Source organism: Gavia stellata, chromosome 2 (genome assembly GCF_030936135.1).
Source record: "Gavia stellata isolate bGavSte3 chromosome 2, bGavSte3.hap2, whole genome shotgun sequence".
Lineage (NCBI taxonomy): Eukaryota > Metazoa > Chordata > Aves > Gaviiformes > Gaviidae > Gavia > Gavia stellata.
Window position 1 is genome coordinate 18,757,078 of NC_082595.1, and position 13,552 is coordinate 18,770,629.

The following is a 13,552-nucleotide window of genomic DNA, read 5'->3' on the forward strand; positions in this document are numbered from 1 at the left end:
ATTCTTCACGTCTGGATGTCATACACAGTCACTGTGGGATGTTGCTGTTGTTTCCCCATTCCTCCCTCCCTCCTCCCTGCTTCTGAATGTGAACAGGTCCTTCTTCCACTAAAAAGCAGCGTTGCCATATAAACGGCTCTTCTCCAGAGACTTTGTACAGCACTGACACAGCTGCTTGAAGTCAATGTCAAGTTCAGCAACTCTTCACTTGGGCTCAGACACGATGAGTGACTTGGTGTCCCAACACCAGCAACAGCTTTTTTTTCTGCAAGTGATAATGACTATTAAGTCAACATCCTGTTTAGCTGCTGTTGTGCTGACCTCCAGACTGAAGGGAATAACTCACCTACCTGCTCTGCCATTAGCCTATTAAGAATTTTGTTTCCTGATGCTATTAATATTTCTGCTTTTTTCCCCTCATCAGCTTTGAAAATAGCATAAACCATTGTTTTTGCAGTAAGATATGCGGAACTCAGGGTTGACACAAATGTATGACAGTCTTGTCTTTACAAAGAAAAAGATGACATAAGCAAGACATTTTCCACATTAAATGAAATAGGAAAAATTTAACACTTCCATCTCAAAGCCTAGTATGGTGTGAAATCTCAGCAAGGAAGTAGCCATTACAGGAATACAGTTACCTCACAAGTAATCAGGAAGGTTTATAGAATCCTATCAATAAAAACATGATGTTGATATAAATGACTCCCAATTTGTAAAACTACATTAGTTTTCTTAGGTCTATCAAGATTTTATAACTTTTGTAGCTTTTCCAAAGTACAATAACACAAGATAAACAGATTTTTTCCCCTTATAAAACGCTTCAACAGCAAAGAATAATTACTCATTTGAACTGATACTAAATGGAGTACCATCTAATAAGATTTAAGAACTGACCTGAAATTATCATATAGCAAAAACATATTTGAGAAATATTTATTAATTTTTCTTTACACTCATCATCTGCTAACTGTTCCTAGGAAGACACAGACTAGGTATGGTATCTTTTACATGTTTCTATTTGAAAAGCAGGTTTACCTTTTTCATGGTTTGAATTGAGATGAAATGATCATGTTAGACATAAAATGGGAGAAGTACTTTTTTTTATTTACACAATTACGTGGAATTTTTCTCCTGCTATAACAAAATATAGCACTATTTAATATAGCAGTTTAAAAGCTTGTAGAGAAACAGATATTGGGACATTTCTACCTATTTGAAAGCTGGGCCTTACATTACAGTTTTGCCTGCGATTACCTGAGGAAATAATTTGCTCTAGTTTCTTGTTTGTTCTGAGACCTGTTGTTCCTCGAAAGAAGTACAACAGGGCAAACATCATGACCAAGAGTACATGTAAACACTCAGGTGGACAAAAAGCTCAAGAATACACAATTTTATTCACATGTACATTTGAGAGAAGTACAAGCACAAACATATGTGATCACATGGAGGATTACAGAAGCTATTCAGACAGCAAAAGCAATACCATATGGTCTGTGAGTGATCACAAAGTTCAGTTATAATTAGAAGAAATAACAACATGAAATGAATAACACCCACTAAATTTGTGAACAATGCATATACGACATTTTAAAACATAAATATTCATCAAATGATGAGTAATGCACAAGTTAAAAAATTATCCTGTGAGAGGACCATTCATTAACAGAACAAAGGGTCAGGGTATCAAATCAGCTCTGACAATCAAATAGATATTTATTTTTTGGTCCAGCTTTATTTTTACAGTTGATAAACTATTTGAAAGAGCAGAACTCTCTCAGCTCAAACAGGAACCTACTGTCTCTCTGAAGCCTCAGCATTACGCTGAGACTATCATGGTGCTCAAAAAAAAAAAAAAAAAAAATCTTCTGAGCATTGCATACAGCAGAAAGGTACCTGGTGAAGGACCTGAGCACCCAAAAAACAGAATCACCAGTGAATAAGCAAGAAATAGTGGAAAAAAAAAAAATCTTAATCTCTTTCCACTTGTTAGAGATGAAACTGTTATCTGGTATAACTAACCTGAGAGCACTGAAATAGCAGATGCTTCTGCATTTGAAGATGGAGAATCATTGGCAAGGTTTGCACATACAGCTGTGGCTGGAATAGCAAGAAACTGTACAGATGAGTATTGAATGGCACAGGCAGAGCTTTTCTAGGAAGCTTGGATGAAACCCATATATCCAGTGCCAAGTTCTGGCACTGCCACTCTTTTCCACAAATTCATCCAGAAATTCACCATATGATAGCAAAACTTCTATTCTAAAGGAAGAACAAAACCAAAATAACTTCTGTTTCTGTCCTTTGCTTTTGCAAGGGACAAACTGTAACTAGAAGTGATTCACATCAAAACCATCCTATTCCTTACTTATAAAACAACATAATACTCTCAGGATTTAGCTAGATATAATTTTGCCCTAATTTCTTTTCCATTTCCTCTCATGACCTCAGTCAGTGCTTCAGGATAGCTCCTCCATACTTTTTTTTTTTTTTTAAATTAATTGAGGGTATGACTATTCATAAAATACAATTAAAATACACATAGTTCAAAAGTTATACAAGATGCTGTTGGTTTTGCTGCATGTCCTATATAAAACAATAATGGAAGATATAGAACTTTTTAACTAAAACTCTCCAGCAGGAAACTGCTATTACTTGCATTTATTTATTCCCATCAATATGCCGGAAAGCCTTTGCTCTTCATATATATCACTGTTCAGTAGAATTGGGTAATTCACAGTAAGCCATTTATATGCATTTTACCAGTGAACTAATTTGCTAGAATATTCACAGTTGGCAAATCCATAGAGAGAGAAGGACAGTCAAAGCAATTTAAATGTTCAAACTAGTATTTGTGAAAGCACTTGCAGTATTTACTGGGATTTACTTTCAGCTTTCCAAAAGTCACCTGATTTCCTCCAAAAGGGAAGGGGGGGCGGGGGGGGGGAGTGGAAAGGAGAGAACACAATAAAAGCATACAGGAGGTCATTCCAGTAGTAGGAGTAATCCTCAACGGTAATATATTTTCAGGCTAACTGGACAGTGGAAGAATCAAAGCTTTAGCATTTCTACAGAAGGTGACTGGCTCAACCAACTGATTTCAAGGCATCACAGTCCTTAATCTCAAGCACACACATGCCTGTTGGCACATGCACCCTGACCACTCTTTTGCCTGACAATCATTACTTGACCTCCTCTGCCTACATAACCAGCCTGACAACTCCCTGCTAGCAGCCCCTTGTTCATCAGCCTCTTTGCATCTCCCTAGCTCATGCCGCCACCATTTCTCTACCGTTATCCTTGACCAGATATAAGGTATCGTCACTATTTTGCACCACAGGTAGTTAACACATCTTTGAATGCAATGGGAAACTATCAGGAGATGAAGCAGGGCAGTCCAGGGAAGTCCACACCCACCTGGAATCACCCACCCACCTTTTGTATTGGGAAGCTGATGTCTTGCAGAAAAAGTATCATGTGCCTGCCACTGGCTTGGGGAGTTTCTGCGGTGCGGCACAGCTCCTGCATTATGAACCCACAGCCTCTACACTGCAAGCATCCAGGAGCTGTGCTGGCCCAGCACCCTCCAGCTCAAACAAGGCAAGGGATCAGGAACAAAAAGGGAATGGAGAGTGCAGGACTTGAACTGGGCAGCACTACAACAGACACGCAATATTTTTTCCTATTATACCATCTGCCGGTGCAGGCAGCCACAGGCGGACATACGGAAAGATCAACTTACCCCAGCCAATGCAGAGATAAAGCCGAAAAATTCTCTGCTCAGAAAAGACTGAAAGTACCAGCAGCGTGTAGAGGTACATGCCTTCCACCAGCAACCAGTAGTAGTTTGCAGCCACACAATACTGCATCATCACAAAGACCAAGCGGCAGCTGAGTGATTCCTGTGACGGAAGAAAGCACAGCCCAAATGAATGCAACAGGGGCTGAGAAAAAAAAAGGATACTAACCCAAAAGACTGGTTCTCTCTCCTACTATTACTTGCTCCTCAAAACAATGCTTGCTAAATTAATCACATTTGTGTACTGAAAGGACAGAAGCCAGTAACAGGTGCTATACACAGTAGACATGCTTTCAACAACATTCCTCCTTTAAAAAAAATTTAAAATTACATGTTCTGCGTTTTCCATCAATAAGCAATGGATTATAATTTGAAAAGCACAACACAAAGATAAAGAGCAAGTGAAAAGGTACTGTATCAACTGCAGTCAGTGAATCTTTTCACTTCCCCAGATATTCTATTCTGCAGCTGAGAATTTCTCTATTAAAGAGCAAAGAGTGGATGCCATAATGTTGACTATTTTCCAAAGCAAAAGATTTTTTGCTAGAACAGCAATAATGCCCAGTGTATCACATTTAGGTGCAAAATCTCTCTCAGCTGTCAAATTACAGAGAAATGGTCAGCAGGGCTTTAGATAAGTATGAAACCTGATTACCTAATTAATATATCTATCAGATTTGATGAAAACACTATTGGATGAACCATGTGTGAAAGCATAAAGCCTAGATTTTTCTGGAAGGAGGGAATGAGTGAAAATCCAATGCTAACATTTCCAAACCATTTAAGATATGTATTAGAATGATATTTTCTGCCAATTGATACATTGCAGGTGACAAGAAATCAACCATCATATGAGATTCACTATGTGGTATTAACGCTTAAGCCTTAGGCAGAGTGTCAGAAAAGGATGGGTACTAAGTATGCATCAGAAGACATACCCTTTACAACTCCAACCCTGTGTTGCAGCAGCAGCGTTGTACCCATGTTCCAGAATCGTAAGAGCTATACAAATAATGAAAATCCCTTTCTCTGAAGATTCAAGCACATTTTGTATTCCAAATCTGAAGGGGGGAAGGCGTGCTTTCATCATATTCACAAGAGTTGCATATCCTTTCCCTTTGATTAGAAGTATTTAATTAGCCTGCTCCTCCAAAGCTTTTCTAAATGCTTTCAAATTTGCATTTTAATCAGATGCTTCCCTTTTTTCTGTCATTAACAGATTATAAAGATCTCCAAGAATGACCACCTAATTTGGTCATTATACAAGATGGACAATCTTATCACAAAATGTGCTGGCTTAGGGAAATGAATGTCCTCTTGTCACTCACTGCTAGAAGAAATGAACCTGCAGCATGGGAAGAAGATACGTGCATTCATATATATATCAAAAATCCACCTCTTCATGTTTCCTCTGTCTAGTAGGGGCAAACTTCCCACAGGAAGAGAAACATGCCACGGCATCAACTACTTGCCTGTACCAAGGCCAGGGTGGCACAACTACAGCTGCATACATTGTGTTACAAGTTTCAGAGAAACTCCGTGGACTGAAGAACAGCATTTTGTACAACCCTCGTTGTAAAAAATGAAATTATCTTCTGTCACGCAGACACACCACAGTGATGACTCCAATATCCTGAGAACCACCACAGTGTCTGCCCCTACCTGGAAGGAGATAAGTCCTTCCCACTGGTGCTCTTGGGTGGCTGTGCTGTACATCCACTTCACCACCGAGTCTTTAATGAAGACAGATATAGCCCGGAGGATAAAAGAGGTGAAGAGGTTGAGGTGAATATAATTCCTCGTGCAGTGCAGATGTCTGTAAAAGGGAAGAACCAGTCATGATCCACTACCTATGTAAAAGCTGCAACATCACACATAGGACTGGGGGAGGTAACAATGAGCCCTGCTGGAAATCAGGAGGTACCAGAGGAAATCCCATAACTTGAGAATGGCTGTAGGGATTTCAAACTGTCTTTGGGAAGAAATCACTACCAAGGAAAAGACATTCAAAACTTCATCCCTAAGTGTTTGGGGGAAGGAAGGAGATCAGTGCGTAAGGAAAAAAAAAATTAAAAGTTTAAACAGTGTAAAAATAAAGTCATTTTCAGAAGACATATCTGAAAGGACTAAAAAAGTCAAGTTTCACATAATACTGAATCTAATCTCTTTGAATTGACCCCAATGTCACTGCACAGGTTTACCTTGGCAAGGCTCAGGAACTGGTGTGCAGTACAGCTTCTGGCTGTGCTCAAACCCACAATGAAAAAGCATCCACCTGTAAATTACCGCTTTGACAACAAGGGAAAAATCTGTATTCAGATTGCCTCCTAAGGGAATTGTAAATACTTTCTGTAGAACTAATAGGAACAGAATTTTCACCCGTGCATTCAGAATTGAAAACAAAAAAAACCAAAGAAAAAACTCTGGAATTTCAGCAGCCAGCTGCAAAGACAGTAAAATTGCTACTTGTCAAAAAAGAACACGTTAAGGGATAGCAAAAGAAACTGCAGTCATGCAAATGGCATCCAACTGCAGAGTGCTGCCAATGTTTTACCAGCCTTATCCACAAACATTTTTCTTCCAGCACTGCAACGGTGCACGCTTTGCTTCAAAGGAAGCTACACTGGGTATAATTCTTTTTTGATGCTAAAAAATACAGGTAACATATGATAAACAGCAATTGTTCCAGAAAGAGTTTCAGTGAACTTATGCTTTAAACGTCTATTTTTACTGCTCTATAAATTTGGGTAGAAAGATAGACTTGGTCTGAAAGTTATCGGTTTTGCACTGAAGAGGAAGGAGAACTTTTTTTTCATAGGTCAAATAGAATTTTTTGCATCATTTTAAGTTACAGTTTCTTTCAAAACCTACCTATGATTAATATTTATTTTCCTTTAACACAAATTTTATTTGTTGCTATCCTTCAGAACTGCTACACATTTAAATCTGATTGAAAAAATTATGTAAATTAGCCAACTGAAGAAAATAGGTTGCAAGTAGTTAGTGAGTATTTCTGCTACAGGCAATGAAAGTTATTCAAATTGTTTCAGACATGAAGTTATGGGCCTAATTCAGCTTCCATCACTGAAATTACAGACTCTTCTTCCATTTCTTTCAGAGGATGCAAAATTGGACACTAGAGATATATTGTTTCCTATGTTGTATCATTATTAAAATCAAATATAAAGGTTATTCTGTAGTCTAAGAACTTACAAAGGCCTTCCTATTACAAAAGTGAAGAATGTCAGCATTTTGGTGCCACTGAATTAGATTTTGATCCCCATTTGTTGAAGTTGCACAGCTACTGGAGAGAGGCCACAAGCAGAGGTTCCAGTCAAAAATCCAGCAGCTGCAATCCACGTAGGGGTAGGTCTCATGTATTGCATGAGATCCAGGACCAAGTTGTCTCCAGGTAGACAATTTGGACAGGAAAGCACAAAATGGATTGATGGCATAGTTTTAACAAGGCTCTCGGCCCCTTTAACATCTCTGAAATCTCATTTTCAAAATCAGAAGCACACACTTGCGTACACTTCTCCAGTTCCTGCTTCACAGTTAAAAGAAAAAAAATACTAAAGCATCTCTCCACAAAAGTCAGGGCATCAAAATTCCCTCTCTCCTACCAGTCCTCAGTAACAAACTTGCTCTTTGTTCCCTGCCAAAAAACACACACATCCTTCCTTCCTTCCTTCCGAAAGTGTATGGTTGCGCTCTGTGACCTTTACATTTGGGCTGCTAAGATTACTCAAAAAGTCTCACTGATGGGTGAAACAATGAGAAAGCACTTATCCTGGGAGATATTTGGAGACTTCAAGACCATCTGGCGTTTTGTCAGATGAGTCCCAAAGTTGCACAGGTACAACACATACAAATCATAATTATCATGAGCCATTCACAGAAAGTGAGCGTGTCTCTGTATTTCTGTAGTCATTTTAAATCTTCTTTGAGATTGCTAGCCTATGCTTCTCCACTGGAAGGAGGAGGGATAATACAGTGCTAAAAGGTGTGGTACAATATTAGGCAGCTTGCATCATTTCAGTTTTGGAAATTAGAAGCTAAAAGGCATGACTGATCTTTTTAAATACATAAGGGGTATAAACACTTAGGAGGGAGGAAAGGAGCAGGACTGCCTTGCTAACAGAGAGTGCTGGCACCAGAGCAAATGATCATTAACTGGCAATGATAATTCTTTAGTCAGGGAGGAAAGTTTCTTAAGGATCAGAGCACTGAAGGTTCCTGACCTGATTTCAAATAAGAATACCAGGAGATGGAAAACTATACTTTTTTAGGAGGCAGACTCATCAGCATGTAAGAGGGATGATGGGACCTGGCTGTATACAGCAGCAGTGAGCAAGACTTCATGGCAGAGGGACTTCCTTCCCACAACAGAGCAGGATCACATCTTCGTTTTTTTCTAAATATCAGTTTCCTCTGCTCGGCACCCCCAAACTGCAGGAACGTCTGGCTGGAATCAAGACACCTCTTGCACTTACAGAGGAAAATAAAGAGATCTCTCTGTTGGAGTCCAAAGTTGGGGTTTTTTTTCCCTTTTCTTTTTTAACCAAACCTACACAGTGTATTATTGGTGTGTGCAACCAATAGTCTCTTAATTCTGATGCACCTCATTCAATTTGTCGGTGTATACCTGGATGAACCCAATACGCCAATCTGACCAGGTGACAGCAATTTATTTCACAGAAACTTTTCAAGTTTCAAAATTAGGTTCTCTTCCATATTGCAAAAGAAATTAGAATTTCTGAAAGTTCTCCAAAAAAAGAAGTTGTGTCAAAAATCCATTTCTGCATTTAAATACACCTGCATGTGAGGGCTGGGAAATAGGCCAGACTGAGTTTTATGCTCTGTGTAATTCCAAGAAAGGCAAGATGAAAACTTCTGTCCTAAATGTCCTCTCACACCCCAGACTAGTGCCTCATATGCAAGGTGACACCATGAGGGAATGCTGGAATCTCTCTCTTTTTCCATCTCTTCCAGTGGCAATTTCATTGAAATAAAAAATATCACAACAAAATATTTCAACTGATAAAAAGCATCTGTTCCACACATTCATACAGGTAACACTGCAAAAATTTAGGAATTTTACTTGCATTTTGAGAAGAAATGATTGTAGGAAGGAACACAGAAGTGACATAAGATAGAGAAATAATGAGGTGATGGAATAAGGGGAAAAAAAAAAATCAAATGTTTCTGTCAAAGTCTGATACTATCATATAGAAAAACATAACACCTTTTCTCCAATCTCTTCAGAGCTTCGCCAGTTACCTGAATCCAAGAAGAATGGCAGTTGCTATTACAAGGGCAGAGAAGGAAAGAGCATATCCAATGGTGTATATGATGGACAAATTCATGAGCTGTTCTTCTGGTGCGTCCTGAGAGCATATAAAGGAGAAAAGAAAAAAAAAAAAAGGGAGGGGGGAAAAGACAGAGCTCATGGGCTTCAGTTCTTTTCACCCAGCTGCTTTCTAACTTTTCTTAATGATAACCAGAAGTCATTCTCCCACTTTCAAGTTTAAATGCACAAATCAAATCAGTCTTCCACCTTCTGTATGCTCTAAAGAAATAAAAAATTAATCTTAATTCCTCAGCTGCTCCAAGGTGTTCACTCAAACAGGGTTTTGCAGCCAGGTTAGCAAATAGATACTGTGACATTATTTCATAATAAAGTTGGAGAGGCATGAATTACCATACAAGCAAGCCTTAAACAGATGGCAGGAAGCACAGACACAACTCAACTCTGCAGTAAAAATGGCAAAGCTGATGTTTTCAGACTTGAACACTTAAAGCAAGTCTCCTTACTGCTGTAATGAGGGGAGTCCTTTGGCTACATCTACACTTTGAAATTGAAACAAGCCAGGTCCCATTCATTGACTCTGAGGCAAAGCATGCCTTGCATTCATACAACTAAACTCTTTTCTGCCCCCAAATAGTCTCTCTTATGCCTCAACTATGCAACCTCCTGATAATGACCCGTAGCCCAACACCATCTCATGACCTAGGTGTTACAGCACTGCCTGGAAGGGAGTGACCAGATGCAGGCCAGAGCAGTGGGGATGCTCGCACTCCCTTGATAGTCCTCGGCTGTGGCTCTCTTCAGATTCACTGTTGAAGACATGACCATTAAGACCTTTGCTTGAAAGTGCTGGCCAAAATTTTTACAGTGAAGTATTGCCTTTGAAAAGCTACAGGCAGGTCTGAACTATAACACAGGCTTATTGCTCAGCCTCTGAAGCACATTCGTATTCTCTGTTCTGGTTCATTTCTAAGCACGTATCTTTGCCTAAATAGACTCAGACACTTCCCTTCTTCAAGCTGCTAATTCTGCAACTGACTCCCAAGACCTGTGCTGTACAAAGGAATACATTCATGGTACTTCAGAAATAAATACAGCTATTCAGATGTACTTTGCACAGCCAGGAGGATTTAAGGTGAACATACAGGCTGCTCCTCAGGGATTTGCTAATGTGTTAATGTTTTAAAGGGAATTATATGAGAGCTGCCTCACGAAGAGAATAGAAAAATCTCTTCAATATCAAAGCTCAGGCAAACTATTGAGACCTGACAATTTAAAACATCTACACAGATCAAAACCACATCACACACTTAAAGTAAACAATGTGTGTGTGTATGTATATATATATAAGGATTCACTCACAAACCCTTTGGATTTTGTTTTAGCAACAGTTGTAACGTAATAAACAGCAAACATATCAAAACAACCTCTTGTTCTCATGTACCAGATGCGTAAAACAAAGTAGGTTATTAGGGAGCTCTATACACATTAGCTGGAAAAGCAAACATGGCTGTTCACATTTCAGGGAGTGACACCATGTATGCAGGGTTTCAGAATCCAGATCAGTTCATGGAAACTTGGAGGCAGGTGCCATATGAACAAGTGTAACCATTAGGTATCTCTCTCCTTGGCATGTCCCAACACAGCTCTGGAAGAAACCGTAACGGCAAACAAGGAAAAGAAACAACCAGGCTTACACTTTGCGTTAAGACAATATGCTCTGCTGGGATACCCCAGAACATGGAAAGGACAAGGAGTAAGGCTGCAAATTGAAGCAAAAGGTTAAATTTAACATATTTGGAGAATTAGAAACTATCTCTTTTCCCATCTCCTTCTAGTCTGCAGCCATTTCTTCCTTCTGAAGAACGAGGCGCTGAGCAATGGGAACTCCAGAGGACACAGATCCCGCAGCACTTGGGAATTTCATATACTTGAACTGTTTTGGCTAGGTATATACTAGTTCCCAGTACCCTGGGACAGAGAGAGCACACTCAGTTTATGTGAGGAAAAGCATCACCCTTGGAGGCTCACAGCAGTAATGGTATCACGTGGCACGGGAACGCACACGGTGTGCTAGCTGACGCCAATGGCTGACAAAAATCCCCTGGAAATCCCTACGTTCTCCTTCATTTGGTGCCAGGTGTCTCAGCTCCCTGCAGAGTATAAAGCACTAGGGCAAGAAAATAACACTGACAAGCCTAATTCCATTGCCCACAGCAAATTAATGTAAAAAGACAAAAAAACCCAAAACAAATGAAAAGCAGGGACTGCCCCCTGCCCAAAGGTGAAAAGCAAATACCCTTCAGTTCACTTCATCTTAATAGCTGCTAGCAAGACAGAGAGAACAAATAGTCACTTTATTATAATGATGTGCCAATAGAAGAAAAGGCAAAGGAATAACATTAGGTCAGTCCTCCAGTTCAGGTGGGCTGCAGTTGAATTCCCTGTACTGCACCACAGCTGGGACTGCCTGGTTCACTTCTCTTGGCTCTCTCACACGCATTTAAACCTCCTCTCGTCTACCCTCCACGTTCCCTTTGCTGAAGGGGAGAGGCCTGACGTGCCTTACCATTAGGCTCACTGAAGTGAGGCACCAGTCGGTAAAGATTACTTTGACAGAACAAAAACACGTGGGCATCAATGACTATATTCTTCTTCTCTTCTGTTTTGTCCTAAATGAGAACAGCAGCAAGAGACAGAAACTCTTACCTGGTCAGAGGCCTCACACTCAGACAGGTTCCTCCAGGGCAGGGTTGAATTCTCTTTCAGCAGCCATGTCCCCTCTAGGGTGCAAAACCGGTACACCTGCCCATGCAGCACTGCCAGAAGCAAAATGAGCCACAGGGTTAATGGGAGGAGAGCCTGCTTGTGGCCAAGGCTTGGTGCAACCTTTCTTTCTCACTGATCACTCTCCTGGCTGGAGGGGGAAGCCGCAGCAATGCTGGAGGAGTGCTTCACCCGTTCTCTGCCTGCATCAGGGCCAGGGAGCGGCTTGGGAGGACACGGGAGCAAAGGGATCAGATGGCGCATACTCCAGGACGACTGCTAACCATTCAGCAGCAACAACAGTCTGAAATAGTTGCTGCCATCTTTGTATGGATTTTACAATATGCATAAATTCCAGCTCACTGAAATATTAGATTTTAAGACCCACAAATTTTGGAAATGTTAAGTCTCAGCTACAAAATTCACATGGAAAAGAAGGCGCACAAAGAGGAAATGTGCTTTCTTTTCTGAGATCATGCGGACCCAGAGACAGAGAAACCTTAGAACGGGTATTCTAACACAAGATCCCCAAAATTTAAATGCTTATACAAACATCTGTGCTACAAACTGAATCTGTAAATCTTCGCCTAAACTACCCATGTACTCTTTTTATTCCTTCTGTCTACATGTTTGAATAACAAAACCAGCAATAAATAAAACACCTTTCCAAAGCAGTTAGCAGCTTAATCTTGTAAAAGCAGCTACATCAGACTGAAGCACCAAAATAAAAGTACAAAGGGGAAGGAGCCCTCAATCCTAGTCTATCAAAAGAAACCCTCTCTCTGGTGTCTGGAGTATTGGGGAAGTGTAACAACTCTTACAGCTGTACAGAAGCAAACTGGAGGTGCCCCAGTATCAGAGCATAGCTAGAGTAATGATGTCGGCTGCTTGGCAAACGAAGTTTCTTACTAATTGCATTTCTGACCCAGTAAACTGACCTAGTTTATGTTATGAAGCTAGCCCTCAAAAAGCTGTGCTAGGTCAATCCCTCAAGCAGAGTTAGCCTCTACTGAGGCAATGTTCGGAAACAGACATTTATAACATTTTGAGGTATGAGAAGCCAAGTTAGGAGGATTCAGTTGTACATGGGTATCAAAATACCTCTCAATTACAGCTTTTGCTCAAACACAGCCTTGCCTGCTGCAACCTCATCCTGTTGGAAGCTCCCTCGTTACTGCAAACTAGAACTCAGCGTTTCTCTTCAATGGGAAAATACTAAAACTTATTTGAAATTATAACAACCCAGTAGGCTATTTGCATATTAGTTGACAACTGGTAATTTATTTGATAATTGCCAGTGGTAGATTAGTAGTAGGTACTCTAAGTGAAGAATGATGTTTTAAAAAATAATATAGACATTCATATTCTAATAAGCCAGTTCTAATGAGTATGCTAAATGGTAACTGATAATGGTTTTGGTAGGCATAGTCTATTTGCTTTTGCAATTGGTGTACTGAATATACCAATAAAAGATAACATAAAGATGATATAAAAATTAAGTTATGCGTGGTGGAGGTGTTTCCTTACTATTAAGGAAATCTGTTTGCACAAAAACAGGAGAGATTAGGTCAGCACATGCAACATATACATTAACATTCATTAACTGCTATGAACATTTTGTCACCTGCTCTCGTTATCTACTGCCAGTGCCAACCCCTTCAGTCAGTAAGGATGTTGCT

At 40.0% G+C, this 13,552-nt stretch overlaps 1 protein-coding gene across 1 annotated transcript in view; it reads right to left on the reverse strand.

The window, feature by feature from the left end:
• Positions 1 to 13,552, reverse strand: part of GLP1R (glucagon like peptide 1 receptor) — a 93,522-nt gene that overhangs the window by 21,463 nt on the left and 58,507 nt on the right. Inside the window, exons 4-7 of the mRNA XM_059835637.1 lie at positions 11,817 to 11,926; positions 9,080 to 9,186; positions 5,462 to 5,615; positions 3,743 to 3,902 (exon numbers count right to left, since the gene is read on the reverse strand). Coding sequence (XP_059691620.1) covers positions 3,743 to 3,902; positions 5,462 to 5,615; positions 9,080 to 9,186; positions 11,817 to 11,926 — 531 coding nt within the window. The remainder of the gene's footprint in view (positions 1 to 3,742; positions 3,903 to 5,461; positions 5,616 to 9,079; positions 9,187 to 11,816; positions 11,927 to 13,552) is intronic.